Raw genomic sequence first — 18,634 nt, forward strand, 5'->3', positions numbered from 1 at the left:
TACGCCCTCACCCAGGTTCTGGGCTCTGTCAGTGATGTCTGGCTCCTCTTCTACCCTCTCCTGGGTCAGCTGGCTCCTCAGCATTTGGTTCTCTGCCTCCAAGATGCTGGTCTGTTTCCGCAGTGACAGGATGTCCTCTGCCATCTTCTGCATGGCCCGCCGGTAGCTGTTCATCTCCTGTGGACCCCAGAGCTCAGAGCTGAACCCCCAGCCCCACTGTAGCCCCCACCCAATATCTACACCCACACCTGGAAGTCAGTGGGTCACTCCCGAGGCCAAAGAGCAGAGAGAATCCCAAGCTGTGCCCTCAAGTCTTAGCAACTCCTTGGAGGGGTGGTCATGACAGGGTCTTCACCCCTTCTGGCCATGTGAGAGCAGCTGAACAAATGTGCTCTCCTGGGGGTGACACCTTTTCCCGGGAGGCCAGCTAGGGGGGACCCAGGGTTCAGACACCAGGTGAGGAAGCCCATGAGCGATGGAGACTTGAAAGGCTCCAGGGCCAGGCTAAATCAGGGCCACTTCTCCACCTTTTCCCTTCTCCTTTCTCCCTTCTCTAATCCCTCTTCTTCCTCATGTCACTGAGAACCCAGGGAAGAATCTCTCTGAAATCTCGCTGAATGCTTCTTGGGATCCAACCCTAGGCACCAGCCTCCCAACCAGACCAGGGGGCGTGAAGGGACACAGGGTAGGTAAGCCTGGGAGATCCAGAAAAGGACTCAGGGTCAGGGTTGGGATCCAGCTACAAGATCTAGGGTGTGAGGTGGGGACAGAATGCCAGGCTCTGTCACTAGGTTAGGAGTAACAATAATACTAATATCTGGTGTTCATTGAGCATTTACTATGTACCAAGTCAGGCCCACCTCCTTCATTTAGCTTATGAAGGCGGATACTATTATCACCCTCATTTTACCGACGAGGAATCCAGGGCCCAGAGAGGCGAGTAGCATGCTCAGTCACAAAACTAATGAGTGGCAGGGTCAAGGTCTGAAATCCAGGCCTGCTGGCACTTGAGTCCGTGCTCTTAAACGCTGCGCAATCCTGCCACGATGCCCCCATATATGGAAACTTCACAGTATGTTGAGAAGTGATGAAAGCAGGTTACTAAAAACAATTATGATCTCAATTTGGGAAAAAAAATTCATGTTTGCCCTTGTGTGTGCATAGGAGAATTAATAGGCTATATTTACACGTACTTGTTTCATAATCAGAAATTCCCTATTGTTATTTATAAAAAGTTTTGGAAAGGGAGTTTCTTAATATAAATAGTACAACAAAATATAAAAGAGGGACCCAAAATGCGAAGCCAGGAAGCTCGGTAGAGGGGGAGGAGGTAGGAGCTAGGTTTGGGGGAGGAGTGGGAGGAGGGAAGCGAGGCCAGCAGGAGCTTGCTAAGCCCTGTCCTTCCTGAGACTGTGAAGGCCTTGCCTGTGGGGAGTGGGCCTCCTAGGCCCGGCCAGGAAGGGGCTCCCAAGTCCTCAGGAAGAAGAGCTCTGTCCCCAACTCCCACCTGGGCCCCATGCTGACTGAGGATGTGGCCTGGCTCCCAGCCACTGCCTTCAACCTGCTGCATGGTGGGACACTGGCTGCCTGGGGAGGGGTTTCCAGACAGCAGGGGCTCATCAGACACCACTTGTCACCTGCTGCTGTCTAGCCTTCTGGCTAGACTCCCTCTAAATGGTGCCAGTGCTGGGCCCATCTCCCCAGCACCTGCTCCAGTCAAGTTTCAGGTCTTGGCTCCTCCAGATCTGCCCATCTGGTGCCCTCACACAGCTTCATTCACTAGGACACTCAGCCCAGAGACTGCGCACACACAGGGCTTTGTGGTCAGGACTCAGTCAGAAGCCCAGCTTGGCCACGGACACACTGAGTTTGGACAGACCCCTTCACCTTTCTGAGCCTCCGATTCCTCTCATGGGAGAAGCATGGAGTATCTGGAAGCTCAGAGTCAGTGTGTGTGGTTCAGGGCCCTGCCTAGGGCAGACATGACTTGGAGGCAGTAGTTCTCATCCCATCCCATTTCTGTTCTAGTGCCAGCTTTAATCAACAGGCAAGACCCCTTCCTCTTCCTCCTTGCTACCCTTACCCTGGGTTCCCTTGCTTTCTCCTCTGCTCTGCTCTACATCTTCAATTTATAGCAGCCCCTTGATGGACAGGGATCTGGGAGGTCCAGTAGACTGTCAAGAGGGAGCACATGATATTTTGGAAAAGGGAATTCATCTCTCCTTTCCCTCTCCAGCCTAGTTCAGGCTCTTATCATGTCTGCTCTGAACAATTACAGTAGTATCCAAATGGGTTTCTTTGCTTTAGGGTTATCTTTTAGAGGAGCACACACTCGTCCAAGAAAACATGTTCAAGGATGCTCCATGCACTGCAGTTTATGGTTTTATTCTAGGGCACGCTCAGTCACTGGATACAGGCAGTACTTACAAAGAATGACCTAGATTCGGAGAGGAGATTGGTTCAGGATGGCAGAGTAGAAGGACATGTGCTCACTCCCTCTTGAGAGAGCACCGGAATCATAACTAACTGCTGAACGATCACTGACAGGAAGACACTGGAAATCACCAAAAAAGATACCCCACATCCAAAGACAAAGGAGAAGCCACAATGAGATGGTAGGAGGGGTGCAATCACAATAAAATCAAATCCCATAACCGCTGGGTGGTTGTCTCACAAACTGGAGAACACTTATACCACAGAAGTCCACCCACTGGAGTGAAGGTTCTGAGCCCCATGTCAGGCTTCCCAACCTGGGGGTCCGGCAACAGGAGGAGGAATTCCCAGAGAATCAGACTTTGAAGGCTAGTGGGATTTGATTGCAGGACTTTGACAGAACTGGGGGAAACAAAGACTCCACTCTTGGAGGGCACACACAAAGTAGTGTGCACATCGGGACCCAGGGGAAGGAGCAGTGACCCCATAGGAGACTGAACCAGACCTACCTGCTGGTGTTAGAGGATCTTCCACAGAGGCGGCGGGGGGGGGGGGGTGGCTGTGGCTCACCGAGAGGACAAGGACACTGGCAGCAGAAGTTCTGGGAAGTACTCCTTGGTGTGAGCCCTCCCAGAGTCCTACCTTAGCCCCACCAAAGAACCTATAGCCTCCAGTGTTGGGTCACCTCAGGCCAAACAACCAACAGGGAAGGAACTCAGCCCCACCCATCAGCAGACAAGTGGATTAAAGTTTTACTGAGCTCTGCCCACCAGAACAACACCCAGCTCTACCTACCACCAGTCCCTCCCATCAGGAAGCTTGCACAAGCCTCTTAGATAGCCTCATCCACCAGAAGCCAGACAGCAGAAGCAAGAAGAGCTACAATCCCACAGCCTGTGGAACGAAAACCACATTCACAGAAAGATAGACAAAATGAAAAGGCAGAGGACATGTACCAGATGAAGGAACAAGATAAAACCCCAGAAAAACAACTGAATGAAGTGGAGATGGGCAACCTTCCAGAAAAAGAATTCAGAATAATGATAGTGAAGATGATCCAGGACCTTGGAAAAAGAATGGAGGCAAAGATCGAGAAGATGCAAGAAATGTTTAACAAAGACCTAGAAGAATTAAAGAACAAACACCTAGAAGACTTAAAGAACAAACACCTAGAAGACTTAAAGAACAAACAGAGATGAACAATACAATAACTGAAATGAAAAATACACTAGAAGGAATCAATAGCAGAATAACTGAGGCAGAAGAACAGATAATTGACCTGGAAGACAGAATGGTGGAATTCACTGCTGCAGAACAGAATAAAGAAAAAAGAATGAAAAGAAATGAAGACAGCCTAAGAGACCTCTGGGACAATATTAAACACAACAACATTCGCATTATAGGGGTCCCAGAAGGAGGAGAGAGAGAGAAAGGACCTGAGAAAATATTTGAAGAGATTATAGTCAAAAACTTCCCTACCATGGGAAAGGAAATAGCCACCCAAGTCCAAGAAGAGCAGAGAGTCCCAGTCAGGATAAACCCAAGGAAAAACATGCCAAGATGCATAGTAATCAAATTGACAAAAATTAAAGACAAAGAAAAATTATTAAAAGCAACGAGGGAAAAACGACAAATAACATACAAGGGAACTCCCATAAGGTTAACAGCTGATTTCTCAGCAGAAACTCTACAAGCCAGAAGGGAGTGGCACGATGTATTTAAAGTGATGAAAGGGAAGAATCTACAACCAAGATTACTCTACCCGCCAAGGATCTCATTCAGATTTGACGGAGAAATCAAAAGCTTTACAGACAAGCAAAAGCTAAGAGAATTCAGCACCACCAAACCAGCTCTACAACAAATGCTAAAGGAACTTCTCTAAGTGGGAAACACAAGAGAAGAAAAGGACCTACAAAAACAAACCCAAAACAATTAAGAAAATGGTAATAGAAATATACATTTCGATAATTACCTTCAATGTGAATGGATTCAATGCTCCAACCAGAAGACACAGACTCACTGAATGGATACAAAAACAAGACCCAGATATATGCTGTCTACAAGAGACCCCCTTCAGACCTAGGGACACATACAGACTGAAAGTGAGGGGATGGAAAAAGATATTCCATGCAAATGGAAATCAAAAGAAAGCTGGAGTAGCAATACTCATATCAGATAAAATAGACTTTAAAATAAAGAATGTTACAAGAGACAAGGAAGGACACTACATAATGATCAAGGGATCAATCCAAGAAGAAGATATAACAATTATAAATATATATGCACCCAACATAGGAGCACCTCAATATATAAGGCAAATGCTAACAGCCATAAAAGAGGAAATCGACAGTAACACAATAATAGTGGGGGACTTTAACATCTCACTTACACCAATGGACAGATCATCCAAACAGAAAATTAATAAGGAAACACAAGCTTTAAATGACACAATAGACCAGATAGATTTAATTGATATTTATAGGACATTCCATCCGAAAAGAGCAGATTACACTTTCTTCTCAAGTGCAGACAGAACATTCTCCAGGATAGATCACATCTTGGGTCACAAACCAAGCCTCAGCAAAGTTAAGAAAATTGAAATCATATCAAGCATCTTTTCCTACCACAACGCTATGAGATTAGAAATAAATTACAGGGGAAAAAATGTAAAAAACACAAACACATGGAAGCTAAACAATACGTTACTAAATAACCAAGAGATCACTGAAGAAATCAAAGAGGAAATCAAAAAATACCTAGAGACAAATCACAATGAAAACATGACAATCCAAAACCTATGGGACGCAGCAAAAGCAGTTCTAAGAGGGAAGTTTATAGCCATACAGTCCTACCTCAAGAAACAAGAAAAATCTCAAATAAACAATCTAACCTTACACCTAAAGGAACTAGAGAAAGAAGACCAAACAAAACCCCAAGTTACTAGAAGGAAAGAAATCATAAAGATTAGAGCAGAAATAAATGAAATAGAAACAAAGAAAACAATAGCAAAGATCAATAAAACTAAAAGCTGTTTCTTTGAGAAGATAAACAACACTGATAAACCTTTAGCCAGACTCATCAAGAAAAAGAGGGAGAGGACTCAAATCAATAAAATTAGAAATGAAAAAGGAGAAGTGACAACAGACACCGCAGAAATACAAAGCATCACAAGAGACTACTACAAGCAACTCTATTCCAATAAAATTAACAATCTGGAAGAAATGGACAAATTCTTAGAAAGGTATAACCTTCCAAGACTGAACCAGGAAGAAATAGAAAATATGAACAGACCAATCACAAGTAATGAAATTGTGATTAAAAATCTTCCAACAAACAAAAGTCCAGGACCAGATGGCTTCACAGGTGAATTCTATCAAACATTTAGAGAAAAGCTAACATCCATCCTTCTCAAACTCTTCCAAAAAATTGCAGAGGAAGGAATGCTCCCAAACTCTTTCTACGAGGCCACCATCACCCTGATACCAAAACCAGACAAAGATACTACAAAAAAAGAAAATTACAGACCAATATCACTGATGAATATAGATGCAAAAATCCTCAACACAATACTAGCAAACAGAATCCAGCAACACATTTAAAGGGTCATACACCATGATCAAGTGGGATTTATCCCAGGGATGCAAGGCTTCTTCAATATAGGAAAGTCAATCAATGTGATAAACCATATTAACAAATTAAGGAATAAAAACCTATGATCATATCAATAGATGCAGAAAAAGTTTTTGACAAAATTCAACACCCATTTATGATAAAAACTCTCCAGAAAGTGGGCATAGAGGGAACCTACCTCAACATAGTAAAGGCCATATATGACAAATCCACAGGAAACATCATTCTCAGTGGTGAAAAACTGAAAGCATTTCCTCTAAGATCAGGAACAAGACAAGGATGTCCACTCTCACCACTATTATTCAACATAGTTTTGGAAGTCCTAGCCCCGGCAATCAGAGAAGAAAAAGAAATAAAAGGAATACAAATTGGAAAAGAAGAAGTAAAACTGTCACTGTTTGCAGATGACATGATACTATACATAGAGAATCCTAAAGATGCCACCAGAAAACTACTAGAGCTAATCAATGAATTTGGTAAAGTTGCAGGATGTAAAATTAATGCACAGAAATCTCTTGCATTCCTATATATTAATGATGAAAAATCTGAAAGAGAAACTAAGGAAACACTCCCATTTACCACTGCAACAAAAAGAATAAAATACCTAGGAATAAACCTACCTAAGGAGACAAAAGACCTGTATGCAGAAAATTATAAGACACCAATGAAAGAAATTAAAGATGTTACAAACACATGGAGAGCTATACTATGTTCTCGGATTGGAAGAATCTATATTGTGAAAATGACTATACTACCCAAAGCAATCTACAGATTCAATGTAATCCCTATCAAATTACCAATGGCATTTTTTACAGAACTAGAACAAAAAATCTTAAAATTTGTATGGAGACACAAAATACCCCGAGTTGCCAAAGCAGTCTTGAGGGAAAAAAAATGGAGCTGGAGGAATCAGACTCCCTGACTTCAGACTATACTACAAAGCTACAATAATCAAGACAATATGGTACTGGCACAAAAACAGAAATGTAGATCAATGGAACAGGATAGAAAGCCCAGAGATAAACCCATGCACCGATGGTCAACTGATCTATGACAAAGGAGGCAAGGATATACAAGGGAGAAAAGACAGTCTCTTCAATAAGTGGTGCTGGGAAAACTGGACAGCTACATGTAAAAGAATGAAATTAGAACACTCCCTAACACCATACACAGAAATAAACTCAAAATGGATTAAAGACCTACATGTAAGACTGGACACTATAAAACTCTTAGAGGAAAACATAAGAAGGACACTCTTTGACATATATCACAGCAAGATCTTTTTTGACCCACCTCCTACAGTAATGGAAATAAAAACAAAAATAAACAAATGGGACCTAATGAAACTTAAAAGCTTTTGCACAGCAAAGGAAACTATAAACAAGATGAAAAGACAACACTCAGAATGGGAGAAAATATTTGCAAACGAATCAACGGACAAAGGATTAATCTCCAAAATATATAAACAGCTCATGCAGCTCAATATTAAAAAACAAACAACCCAATCAAAAAATGGGCAGAAGATCTAAATAGACGTTTCTCCAAAGAAGACATACAGATGGCCAAGAGGCACATGAAAAGCTGCTCAACATCACTAGTTATTAGAGAAATGCAAATCAAAACTACAATGAGGTATCACCTCACACCGTTTAGAATGGGCATCATCAGAAAATCTACAAACAATAAACGCTGGAGAGGGTGTGGAGAAAAGGAACCCTCTTGCACTGTTGGTGGGAATGTAAACTGATACAGCCACTATGGAGAACAGTATGGAGGTTCCTTAAAAAACTAAAAATACAATTACCATATGACCCAACAATCCCACTACTGGGCATATACCCAGAGAAAACCATAATTCAAAAGGACACATGCAGAGAGGAAGAGAGAATAAACTTCTTCTTTATTAAAAAAAAAAAAAAGACACATGTACACCAATGTTCTTTGCAGCACTATTTACAATAGCCAGGTCATGGAAGCAACCTAAATGCCCATCGACAGACGAATGGATAACGAAGATGTGGTACATATATACAGTGGAATATTCCTCAGCCATAAAAAGGAAAGAAATTGGGTCATTTGTAGAGACGTGGATGGAGTTAGAGACTGTCATACAGAGTGAAGTAAGTCAGAAAGAGAAAAACAAATATCATATATTAATGCATATATATGGAATCTAGAAAAATGGTACAGATGAACCGGTTTGCAAGGCAGAAATAGAGACACAGATGTAGAGAACAAATGTATGGACACCAAGGGGGGAAAGTGGGGGGTGGGGTGGTGTGATGAATTGGGAGATTGGGATTGACATATATACACTAATATGTATAAAATAGATAACTAATAAGGACCTGCTGTATAAAAAATAAATAAAATAAAATTCAAAAAGAAAAAAAAAGAAAATGGAGAAAAAATAATAAAATAGTGCTTAATATTGGGAAGATTCTAATATCCTCCAGTAGAGAACTATTTGGAAGTGTTAGATATAGGCTTAATCTAAAAGTATAAAGCAAGCAAAATTGATCTTGTCATTTGTTGATTCTGTCAGTTTTCCTACTCTTATATCATGCTGTGTATAGTAGAGTTAAGAGAGCAGAAGGTTTGAAATTACAGCAAAATCTACATTTACTATAAAACAAAACTCCCAACTTCCCTGCAGAGTGTTGAAGCACCAACTTTTCATCATTTAAGCCTATTAACGGTTACACCAAACAATTTCACACAAGTGGAACAAGCACATTTGCCTATAAGGATGAAGAATCTTACGATATAAGAATACATGAACTATTTTCTAAACTGAATTTAATAAAAATTGTGGAATGGTCTAATACAGTATACTTATAAGCACGTAAAATATCTTAAATGCATGTAATACCAATTATCCAATAAAATCTGAAACAGTAAAGCTTAAAAAAGAAAAAAGAATGACCTAGATTCACTTGTTCTGACACAGAGATGTCCACACTGTATTACTAAGTAAAAAAAATGTGGCAAATTAATATGATCCCATCTGTCACTGGTATGTGTGTGTGCATGAGTGCATACATGCAGATGTATAGTTAACAGTGGCTACCGCTCAGTTTGGGAAGAGAAAGGAACACTTGCTTAATCTCTATTTTTTGCATTTTTACTAAGAATTTGTCCATATATTACTCATGAATTAAAAATAATTTAAACCTAAATACATTGAGGGCCATACCATGTTTCTGGATTGAAAGACGCAATATTTAAAGAGTTAGTTCTTCCCTAAATTGATTTATAGATTCAATGCATTTCCAATTAAAATCATAACACTCTATGTGTATGTGTAGAAATAGATGAGCTGATTCTATGAGAAATAAAAAGAGCAAGTGTAGCCAAAATATTTTTGAAGAAGAACAGGTGGGAAGACTTGCTCTATCAGCTTTCAAGACTTATGATAAAGCTACAATAATTAAGACGGGGTAATATAAATGCAGAGATTGATAAGCAGACCAAAGCAAAACAAGAGAGAGCCCTGAAAGAGACCCACACATATATGGACCCTTAATATATGACAAAGATGGTGTTACAGGGAGGCAGGGAAAGGATTGTAATTTTAATAAATGGTGCTGCATCAATTTGATATCTATCTGGAGAAAAGGGTAACTTGACTCCTATTACATACCATAATAAAAAATAAATTCCAGGACTTCCCTGGTGGCGCAGTGGCTAAGAATCCACCTGTCAATGCAGGGGACACGGGCTCGAGCCCTGGTCCAGGAAGATCCCACATGCCGCGGAGCAAATAAGCCTGTGTGCCACAACTACCAAGCTTGTGCTCTAGAGCCCGCAAGCCACAACTACTGAGCCCATGTGCCACAACTACTGAAGCCCACGCACCTAGAGCCCGTGCTCCACAACAAGAGAAGCCACCGCAATGAGAAGCCCACGCACCGCAACGAAGAGTAGCCCCTGCTCGCTGCAACTAGAGAAAGCCCTCGTGCAGCAATGAAGACCCAAAACTGCCAAAAATAAATTAATTAATTTAAAAATAAATAAATAAATAAATTCCAGATGGATTGTAGATCTAAATATAAAAGGTAAAACAATAAAGCTTCTAGAAGACAAGGATAAGAATATCTTTATGAACTTGGGGTAGGGAAAGGTTTTTCACAACAGGACATGCCACAAAAGCACAAACCAAAATGGAAAGGATTGATAAGTTGGGTACATTTAAGTTAAGAACTTTTATTCATGAAAAGACATCATTAAGGGGGTGAAATGGGCAGGAAAAGTGGAAGAAGATACTTGCAACAAACACAACCGATGATGGACTCATATTCAGATATAAAAACAACTCCCACAAATCAATAAGAGAAAGACAGACTACGCCATAGAATAATGGACAAGAGATTTGAACTGGCCCTTGGCAAAATAAGCCAATAGTCATCTGAATTGGTGGCCGCCCTCATTAGTCATTTAAAACCACAACAAGATACTACTATACACCCACCACAATGACTAAAACAAAAACAAAACAACCCTGGCCATATCAAATATTGGTGATGATATAGAACAAGTAGAATGCTTAGTCACTGCTGGGGGAACAGGAAGTGTCACCATCCTTTCCGAGAACTGCTTGGATACTGGATCCTGTTCAAGTAGAACACATGCATAGCCTATGATCTGGCAATTATACTCCTGAGTATATACCCAGTAAAAATGTGAATGCATCACATTGATGCAGTGAATGCACTAAGAAGCAGGGGTAAGAACATTCCTAGCAGCATTATTTGTAATAATCCCAAACTGGAAATAAAACAAGTGCCCATCACAGTAGAATGGGGGGACAGTCATGCGATGGGATACTATACAGCAATACAAATGAAGGAATGATGGTCACGTGAAACCACATGGAGGAATCTCTCAAACTAATTGTGAGCAAAACAAGTCAGACACAAGGTACCTACTCTAGAATTCCATACAGATTTTCTTCCAAAACAAGCAAACTTAAAAGAGTTATAAATCGGGGTATTAGATCCCCTTGGGGAAGTGGGGGGGGACTGGGGGCATGAGGGACCTTCTGGAGTGCTGGTAATGCCACTCTTCTTGACTTGTAGGACCTGTGGGGTTACATGTGTGTGTTCACCTTGTGATGATGCATCGCTGTGAATACATTTATGTTTTGTGCATTTGTTTGAATGGGTGCTGTACTTCACACCATGACCCAGATTCCTGTTGTGGTGTTGCCCCTCCACCTACTCCCCCTTCCCCCCAGCTCCCAGGTTGTTCTGGTGTGCGGTGTGGGTGGGATGTCAGCCCCATCCCTGCCCAAGGTAGGGGTTGGGGGAGAGAGGCCCTAGGAGGGGAAGAACCCTGCGGGATGCTGGGGTCCGGGACACCTTAGTCTATGTGTGTGCGGGTGGAGGGCTGAGATCTTCACGGTTGTGGTTCAGAATGAGGTCCTGAGGTTTGGACCAGCTTCCTCCTGGCTCTGCATCAACTCAGATGCAAAGTCTGAGGCTTGGCATTCAAGGCCTCTTACAAGCCACCCCCTCATGCCCATCGACCCCGCCCTTCCCCTCCAGCACACTCTTCTTTCCCCCTTCACACCTCCACTCAGGCTGAACTATCTGCGGAGAACCCCTCCCTCATTCCGACTACCTAACCTCTGACATTTTATAGTCCACTCAGTAATCTGTAATTGCATGAGGACTGACAGTGTGTGCTGCTCCTGAGTGTGCAAGTGTGTGCACACATGCACGTGTGCATGGAGGGAGTCCTGGGGAAGGCGCTGCCGGTGTTTAGTCTACCCCATGGGTCTAATAAGCTCCTCTTCTCATTCAGGGGTTCACCCTTTCTAATACCCTGTTGTTTTTCACTCAGCAGTCCTGGGGGTGAGCAGAACTCACCCCTCCTCCTTGACAAAGAAAGATGAGGCCCAGAGCAAGGAAAAAAAAGAAATGGAGGAGATGGAGAGCATGACTCCTGATGAAGTGGGGCACCCTTGCCTCATCCGGATGGCTGATGGGTTCTTGGGGACTCCACGCCTTGGAGATTAGCCCTTCCACAGGCCCCTACATCATCCCCAGCCGGGATGCTCTCTGAGAGTGAAATCTCCCCAGTAGGGATGAAGAGGGACCTGGCCCTGGTTTACCCTCCCTCAGTCTCTACCATGGCCGGCGCCCTCGGTCCCAGGGGACCCAGAGAGGAGGCAGCCTGGTGGTCCTGCCCCTCCTCCCCAGCTCCACCCACCCTCACAGCTGAGCCAGGATTCTAGACTGCAGCCCTGACCTCTCCCCACAGACTGGGATGGGCTCCCCACTCAGGGCCATGCTCTGCGTCACAGCCCAGCCTTGAGAACATACAGGACACCATGACCCAGATTCCCATTGTGGTGCCGCCCCTCCACCTGCTCCCCCTTCCCCCCAGCTCCCAGGCTGTTCTGGTGGGGGTGTGGGTGGGATGTCAGCCCCATCCCTGTCTCCTCTCTGGGCTAGCACACCCTCTAGGGACACTGACCCCACCTGTTCCTGACCCTGAGTGCCCACTGCACCCCCCTCACCCACTGACACCCCCCACCAGGACCCCAGCTCTCAGAGCCAGCTGAGGTAAGAAGTGTCAGGTGGCCCTGGGTTCGAATAACTCCCCTGCTACTGGGTACTGGTGGCCTTTGCTGCACTAACACCCGCTCTCTGGCTCTGGAAGGGTAGTAACTGTTCTCTGAGCCTCAGTGTCCTCATCTGTGGAATGGGACAATAACCCCACCTCAAGGAGTGGCTGTGGAGTCAGGGAGTGTGAGGAGGGCCAGCCTGGCCTGGCATATAGGGTACCTGGAGATGCTACCGCCATCTCTGCACCACCTTTTGAGTGTTGTTTTTTTTTTTAAATTATTCGGACAATAGCCCTGGGTACCAAGCACAGAAGGTATGATTATCTGATTGCTCTCACTTTACAGAAACTGAGGCCCAGTACACACCTCACCCTCCCTTACCTTTAATTAAGGAGGAGGGGTGGTGGTTATCTTTCACAAAGGCCTGAAGAGGGCAATGCTTGCCCCTCTCCCCCACAAATAAGAAGTTTCTTATGGTGGAATCAGAGGCACCTCATCCAAGTGGGGATGTTCAAATATCCCTGTGGTCACTACCAACTATGTTGGCCAAAAGGGTCCTTATACCTTCATTGTTCAGATGGGGAAACTGAGGCTAGGAGACAGCAGTGTGCCCAAGGTCTCAGAAACTCAGTTATAAAGCCATGACTGGGAGCAGCTCAGTAAATACACAGTCAACCAACACTTGCTGAGTGCCGCGTCTGTGCTATGCTGGGGACTCAGAGCCCAGAGGAGCCCAGACTGTCCCCACCTGCAGTGGGCTCCCCTCTACCCTGAGGAGATGGCAGGAAGTGCCTGTGACAGAGGGAAACTCACAGGAGGCTCTTAACCCAGCCTGGGGCGGGGGAAGGGGGAGGCAGGAAGGCTTCCTGGAAGAAGTCATGATCTGAGCTGACTCTTGGCAATGAGTAGGTGTTACCTGGGGGTGGGGAGAGGGCTCTCAGGGCAGAGGAGACAAAGGCAGGGAGGTGAGAGAGCCTGTGATGACGAACAAAGCAGGTGAGAGCAGGGTGTGGGGAGGAGAGGCAGGGGTACAGCTGGAGAGGTGGCAGGGCAGACAGAAGACAGCCTTGAAGGCCAGTCTCAGGAGCTTGGACTCCATCCTGAGGGCCGCTGAAGGGCCTAGGCTGCGGGGCAGTGGGTGCCTGTGAGAAGCTCTCTCTGGCTCTGAGCAGGGAGTACCAATCAGGAGAATGAAGGCCAGTAACAGCCAGCCTGGTGAACATGTTGGGACCTGTGGAGGCGATGGGCATGGAGATGACGAGGGAGGACCGCGGGAGGGAGAAGAGCACGGAGGAGTCATCAGGAGTCAGAATCTGGAGTCCTGGGGGGAGGAGGTGCATGCACGGAGTGCGGAGGACAAGGAACTGGTGCTGGGTGTGAGGTACCTGCGTGCCCTCCAGGTGAAGGTGGTCACAGGCAGCTGATGGCTGTTAAACTTCGAAAGAATCTCAGCTAGAGATAGAGAGGGGGGAGGACAGCCCGCCCGATGTGATGGAAGCCTTGGAAGGAAGGAGATTTTCCAGAGTCAGGGGAAGTATAGTGTCAAGAGGAGATTCAAGGACAAATGAAAGGAGTGGTGGTGGGAGAAGAGCCCTCAAGTTCAGGGAAATTGCCAGACGGGTGGGAGGAAAAGGGGTGGGAGCAGGCTGACAAGGCCAAGGCCGCAGAGCTTCAGAAAGGGGAGATGGCCTTCGGCTTTGGGTAATGGCACATTCAGTAATATAGACCAACCTTCCCTTTAGATAACCTAAAAACCTGGACACAAAGTAAAAGTCACCTTCTTAAACATATAAAGAGCTGATGGGACAGTGAGGAATTATTGGACATAGATAAGATAGGGGGTGGGGTGGGGGTAGGGGAAACCCACACAGTGGAATACTACACAGCAATGAAAAAGAGGACCCACAGCACCAAGCAACGATGCAGATGAATCTCACACAAAAAGTTAAGCAGAAGAACTATACATAAAATAAAACACATATGGCATGATGCCCTTTATAGAAAGTTAAAAACACGGACTATTAGGCCATAGCGATTAGGGAGGCATACGGAGGTGATGACAGTATAAAGAAACAAAGCAAGACATGAGTGGGCCCAGGGTCCAGGTTATCTAAAGGGAAGGTTGGTCTGTACTACTAAATGTGCCATTACCCAAAGCAGAAGGCCATCTCCCCTCCTTTCTGAAGCTCTGTGGCCTTGGCCTTGTCAGCCTGCTCCCACCCTTTTTCCTCCCACATCTAGGAGAAGAGGGGCACCAGGGGCTTTGGGTGCTGGTGATATTCTATTTCTTGACCTGGGTGGTGGTTTCATGGATGTTTGCTTTATAATAATTTGGTTGTGTTTTATTGGGTTGGCCAAAAAGTTCATTTGGGTTTTTCCATAAGATCTTACGAAGTTTTTGGCCAACACAGTATTTTTATGTTCAGTGCAATTTTCTCCATAGGGATTGTATTTCACAGTTTAAAAGGTTTTTGAAAGAAGGAGAAAGCGCAATAGCTTCCCAACCTGCAGAGGGAGCCTCTGGGCTTGACCTCAAGGAGGTGGCCCCTGGTGACACTGGCCAGTGCTCTGAATGCCAGGAAGAGGATGTGCAGGAGGAGGAGGACGGAGGGGGACAGTGAGGTTGAGGAAGGTCAGAGGTAGCTGAGGACACAGGGCCGAAGAGAGGCATGCGGATGGAGAGACAGAGGGTTTTCTGGAGGATGAGAAAGCATGTGGGGGAAGTGTATGGGGGGCATGGGCTGGAGTAGAGGGGGTTGGGGGGCTGGGCAGGTATAGATGGGTGTCTGGATCAGAGGCAGTGTGGGTGGCAGGGCTCTGCAGGGGGTGGAGTGGGTACAGAGGGCAGGTGGTGATGCCCAGCCAGGGTGGTGGATTTGCTGGGCTGGGCACACACCCTTCCCGCTTTGCCCTTCCCTAGGCAACCACTCTGGGTCCCCAGGCCTCAAGGATCCCTGGCTGGCAGGCCTAGGCTACCTGCCATGTGGTTTGCCTTTGCAGCCGGCAGAGGGCATCCGCCTCCCACAGATGCTCTGGTTTCAGCCTGTGGTGGGACCGAGGCTGGCCTGAGTGGGCCCCGCAGCTCTTGGGGGGCATGCCTAGGGGTGCTGTCTTGCTGTCCAGCCCCAGGCACACGTGTCCCTCCTCCAGGTAGTCCAGCCTGCCTTCTCACACCTCCTGCCCCAGAACTCTTATCTGCTGGAGATTCTGCTGGGTGCCCTCTGCTGAGAACCACCCACAGAGGCCAGAGAGGTGCAATGACTTGCGGAGGTCACACAGCAAATCCTGATCCTCAACTGGGGCTTCTGTTCTGAGCCAGGGAAAATGATGGGGTCGAGTAGGGAGGGGAGGGGCTTGGGACAAGAGCCATCTCAAAGCACTGAAGTGACCCTGACTGAAGTAATACCTGCACAACGGCAGGCACCTGAGGCTGACCATTGTGCAAAAGGAACAGTTGAGAGGGACTAGGATATGCAGTTTAAAAAGTGTACCCCGCGCCCCCCGACACACCCCCCAAAGCCTAAAGCTTTACAAGTCTTCTATCCACCCAGGAAGATACACTAAGCCCAGGCAGAGCCTGTAGGGGTCATGGGGGCCTCATGACAGCAGCCCCCCTTTGTTGAACGTCTGTCACTGGCCAGGCCCTTTATATACTTCTTCTCTAACCAGAGCTATGAGTCTGCGAAGGAGGCATTTTCATTCCCAATTTTCTGAGGAGGAAGCTGAGGCCCAGAGTGGGAAGAGCTGGGTGATTTGTTCAAGGTTGCCCCGCTCACAGAAGCAGAGCTGCAGTTCCACCTGGGGCTCTCTGGGCCTTGTTGAGGCAGGGTGCCATGGAGCCCAGGGAGCCAAGCCTGGGTTGGGGGTACTGAGCTGTGATGTCCAAGGGGACAGGATGAGATGCCACCCTGCCCTTGACCTTCTCCTTTTCCCAGGGACTGGGGCTATTCTCCTAGGCAACATGTCTGCTGGGGGAGGGGAGGCGTGCCCCTCCCCTTCAAGCAAGGTGCTTTTAGGGCCCTTAGGAGCTGCTTTTCTGAGTCAGAGATAGAAAGATTCCTGCCCACCTTCCCTCCCACCCCGGCTTGGCCAGGCCTGTTTCCTGGTTTTCCGGGACCCCTACACAGGCAAAGAGGGGCCATTTCTATTCCCTCATAACCCCCTCTGCCCCTGAGAAACCAGCTAATAATGTAGCAGTGTATCCACGCTCCCCCCAGGGATTTTCTCTGCCCAGAAGGGCACAAGGGTCGGGCAGCCCCCTCCCACTGCTCCTGGCTGACTGGTCTGATCTCTGTAGCCTTCTTCAGGCAAGCCTCATGGTTCTCCGTCTCCCTATGGTTGGGCTTTCTTTGTACTGCCTCAATACACAGCCTACCTCTCTGGTAGATGAAAGATGGCTGAAAATGCTGGCTACTCCTCTTGTTAGTCTAATTTCCCTCCCCGTGTAGCTGGACGAGCCTTAGAGACTTTGCAGAATGCAGCATTGCAAAGTTCTGGGACTTCTCAGGCCAGGTCATCGGAAGCCTTGTAGCTTCCACCCTCCCTCCTGGAACGCTTGCTGTTCCCCCAGGGAAGGACCCCCACTACCCTGAGATGGCCATGCTGTGAGGAAGCCCCAAGTTTGTGTGGGAGAGAGAGATGTCCACCTGGTTCCAGCTGCTCCAGCCCCCTGTCCCGTAAGTCATCGCAGCTGGGAACCCGCAGATGGTGGATTGAGACCAGCGCTCCCTGCTGTGCCTGGGCCTAGCTCCTGACCCACAGAACTGAGATAGAATTATAAAAGAAAACATTATTGCTTTAAGTTTCGGGGTGGCTTATTATGTAGCAGCAGATAACTGGAACACTTTCCCTGGCCTCTGGAGCCCTTCAATGGCTCTTACATGCATAATAAACTTCCGACTCTGAATTTCAAGGTGGTCTGCCCCAGAACAACTATATCACCTGGCCACTCAGCTTATGGGCCAGCCTTCCTGGGCTCCTCCCTATCTTTTATCTCACTACTTCTGTCAAGAAGCCACCCCTGACCTCCCACTCCAACCTGGCACTCCTTATCCCACTAGGGACCACCTACACAGTCTCCCTTTAGTTCCTGGGAGACCCTGACATGTGGAAGGACCTCCCCTCCTCTCCTCAGCCTCTGGTTGCCATCCTGAGTTGGGGAGGTAGGGCCAGGCAGACCCCCTGGGACTGGTGGCCAAGGACCCTGCCAGATTTGTCATCAATTGATGGACAGAGCCCCTGTAGGTCCCCTCAGGACATCTGAGAGGCCACTCTTGGTTAATCCAATACCTTTAAGGGGGAATTATCCACATTTCTTTAAAATAAAATGGAAACATTCAGCTTGTACAAATTGGTGCTGGCTTCTGTCGTTCTTGAGGTCGGAACTCTGAGCAAGAGCTCAGTTCTGGGGGGCTGTCTCAGGGAGCTGCGGGAGAGGACAGAGGTTGTACCTGACATCAGAAGCAAACGGCGATTCCAGGACGCTGGAGCTGACCCATGTGATTATTTATAGTGCTTTCTTGATTTCTTGAACGTTTGCATACGAATCAAATGTTTTTTCTATCATGAGCACAATCCTATGCAGAGTTTAAAAATTAATCCAATTGTTGGGTTTATGGTCAGTTACCTACGACCAGTACTTCTTGGTGGATTTCTCCTCTCTAAGGCTCTAATTGGATGACCCTTAGGAAATTTATTCTAGAAGAAAGAAGTTGTAGTTCTGTTTGGGCCACTATTGATATTACTAGATGGAACCCACGTGGCCAATTAATCGTACTGGCTCTAAGGAAGACCATAAATATGAATTTTCTTTAAATTTACTCACGCTCAGAGAAATGACCTACATTTCAGTCAAAGAATACAACTTCCCAATTATTAGGAGGGACCCTTCCTCTGTTATGGGATGGATTTATATGGCTTACACCAGGCTATTGTGGCTTAAGTTTAAGGGACCCCCCGCTTATGTTGGAGACAGTTAAATTAGCCTAATAACACTAGGAA

At 46.3% G+C, this 18,634-nt stretch overlaps 1 protein-coding gene across 1 annotated transcript in view; it reads right to left on the bottom strand.

Annotated features, from left to right (window-relative positions):
* Positions 1 to 18,634, bottom strand: part of CCDC33 (coiled-coil domain containing 33) — a 115,893-nt gene that overhangs the window by 4,920 nt on the left and 92,339 nt on the right. The window contains 1 exon segment of the mRNA XM_061181429.1: positions 12 to 177. Coding sequence (XP_061037412.1) covers positions 12 to 177 — 166 coding nt within the window.

The sequence above is a fragment of the Eubalaena glacialis genome, chromosome 2, assembly GCF_028564815.1.
Source record: "Eubalaena glacialis isolate mEubGla1 chromosome 2, mEubGla1.1.hap2.+ XY, whole genome shotgun sequence".
Classification (NCBI taxonomy): Eukaryota; Metazoa; Chordata; class Mammalia; order Artiodactyla; family Balaenidae; genus Eubalaena; species Eubalaena glacialis.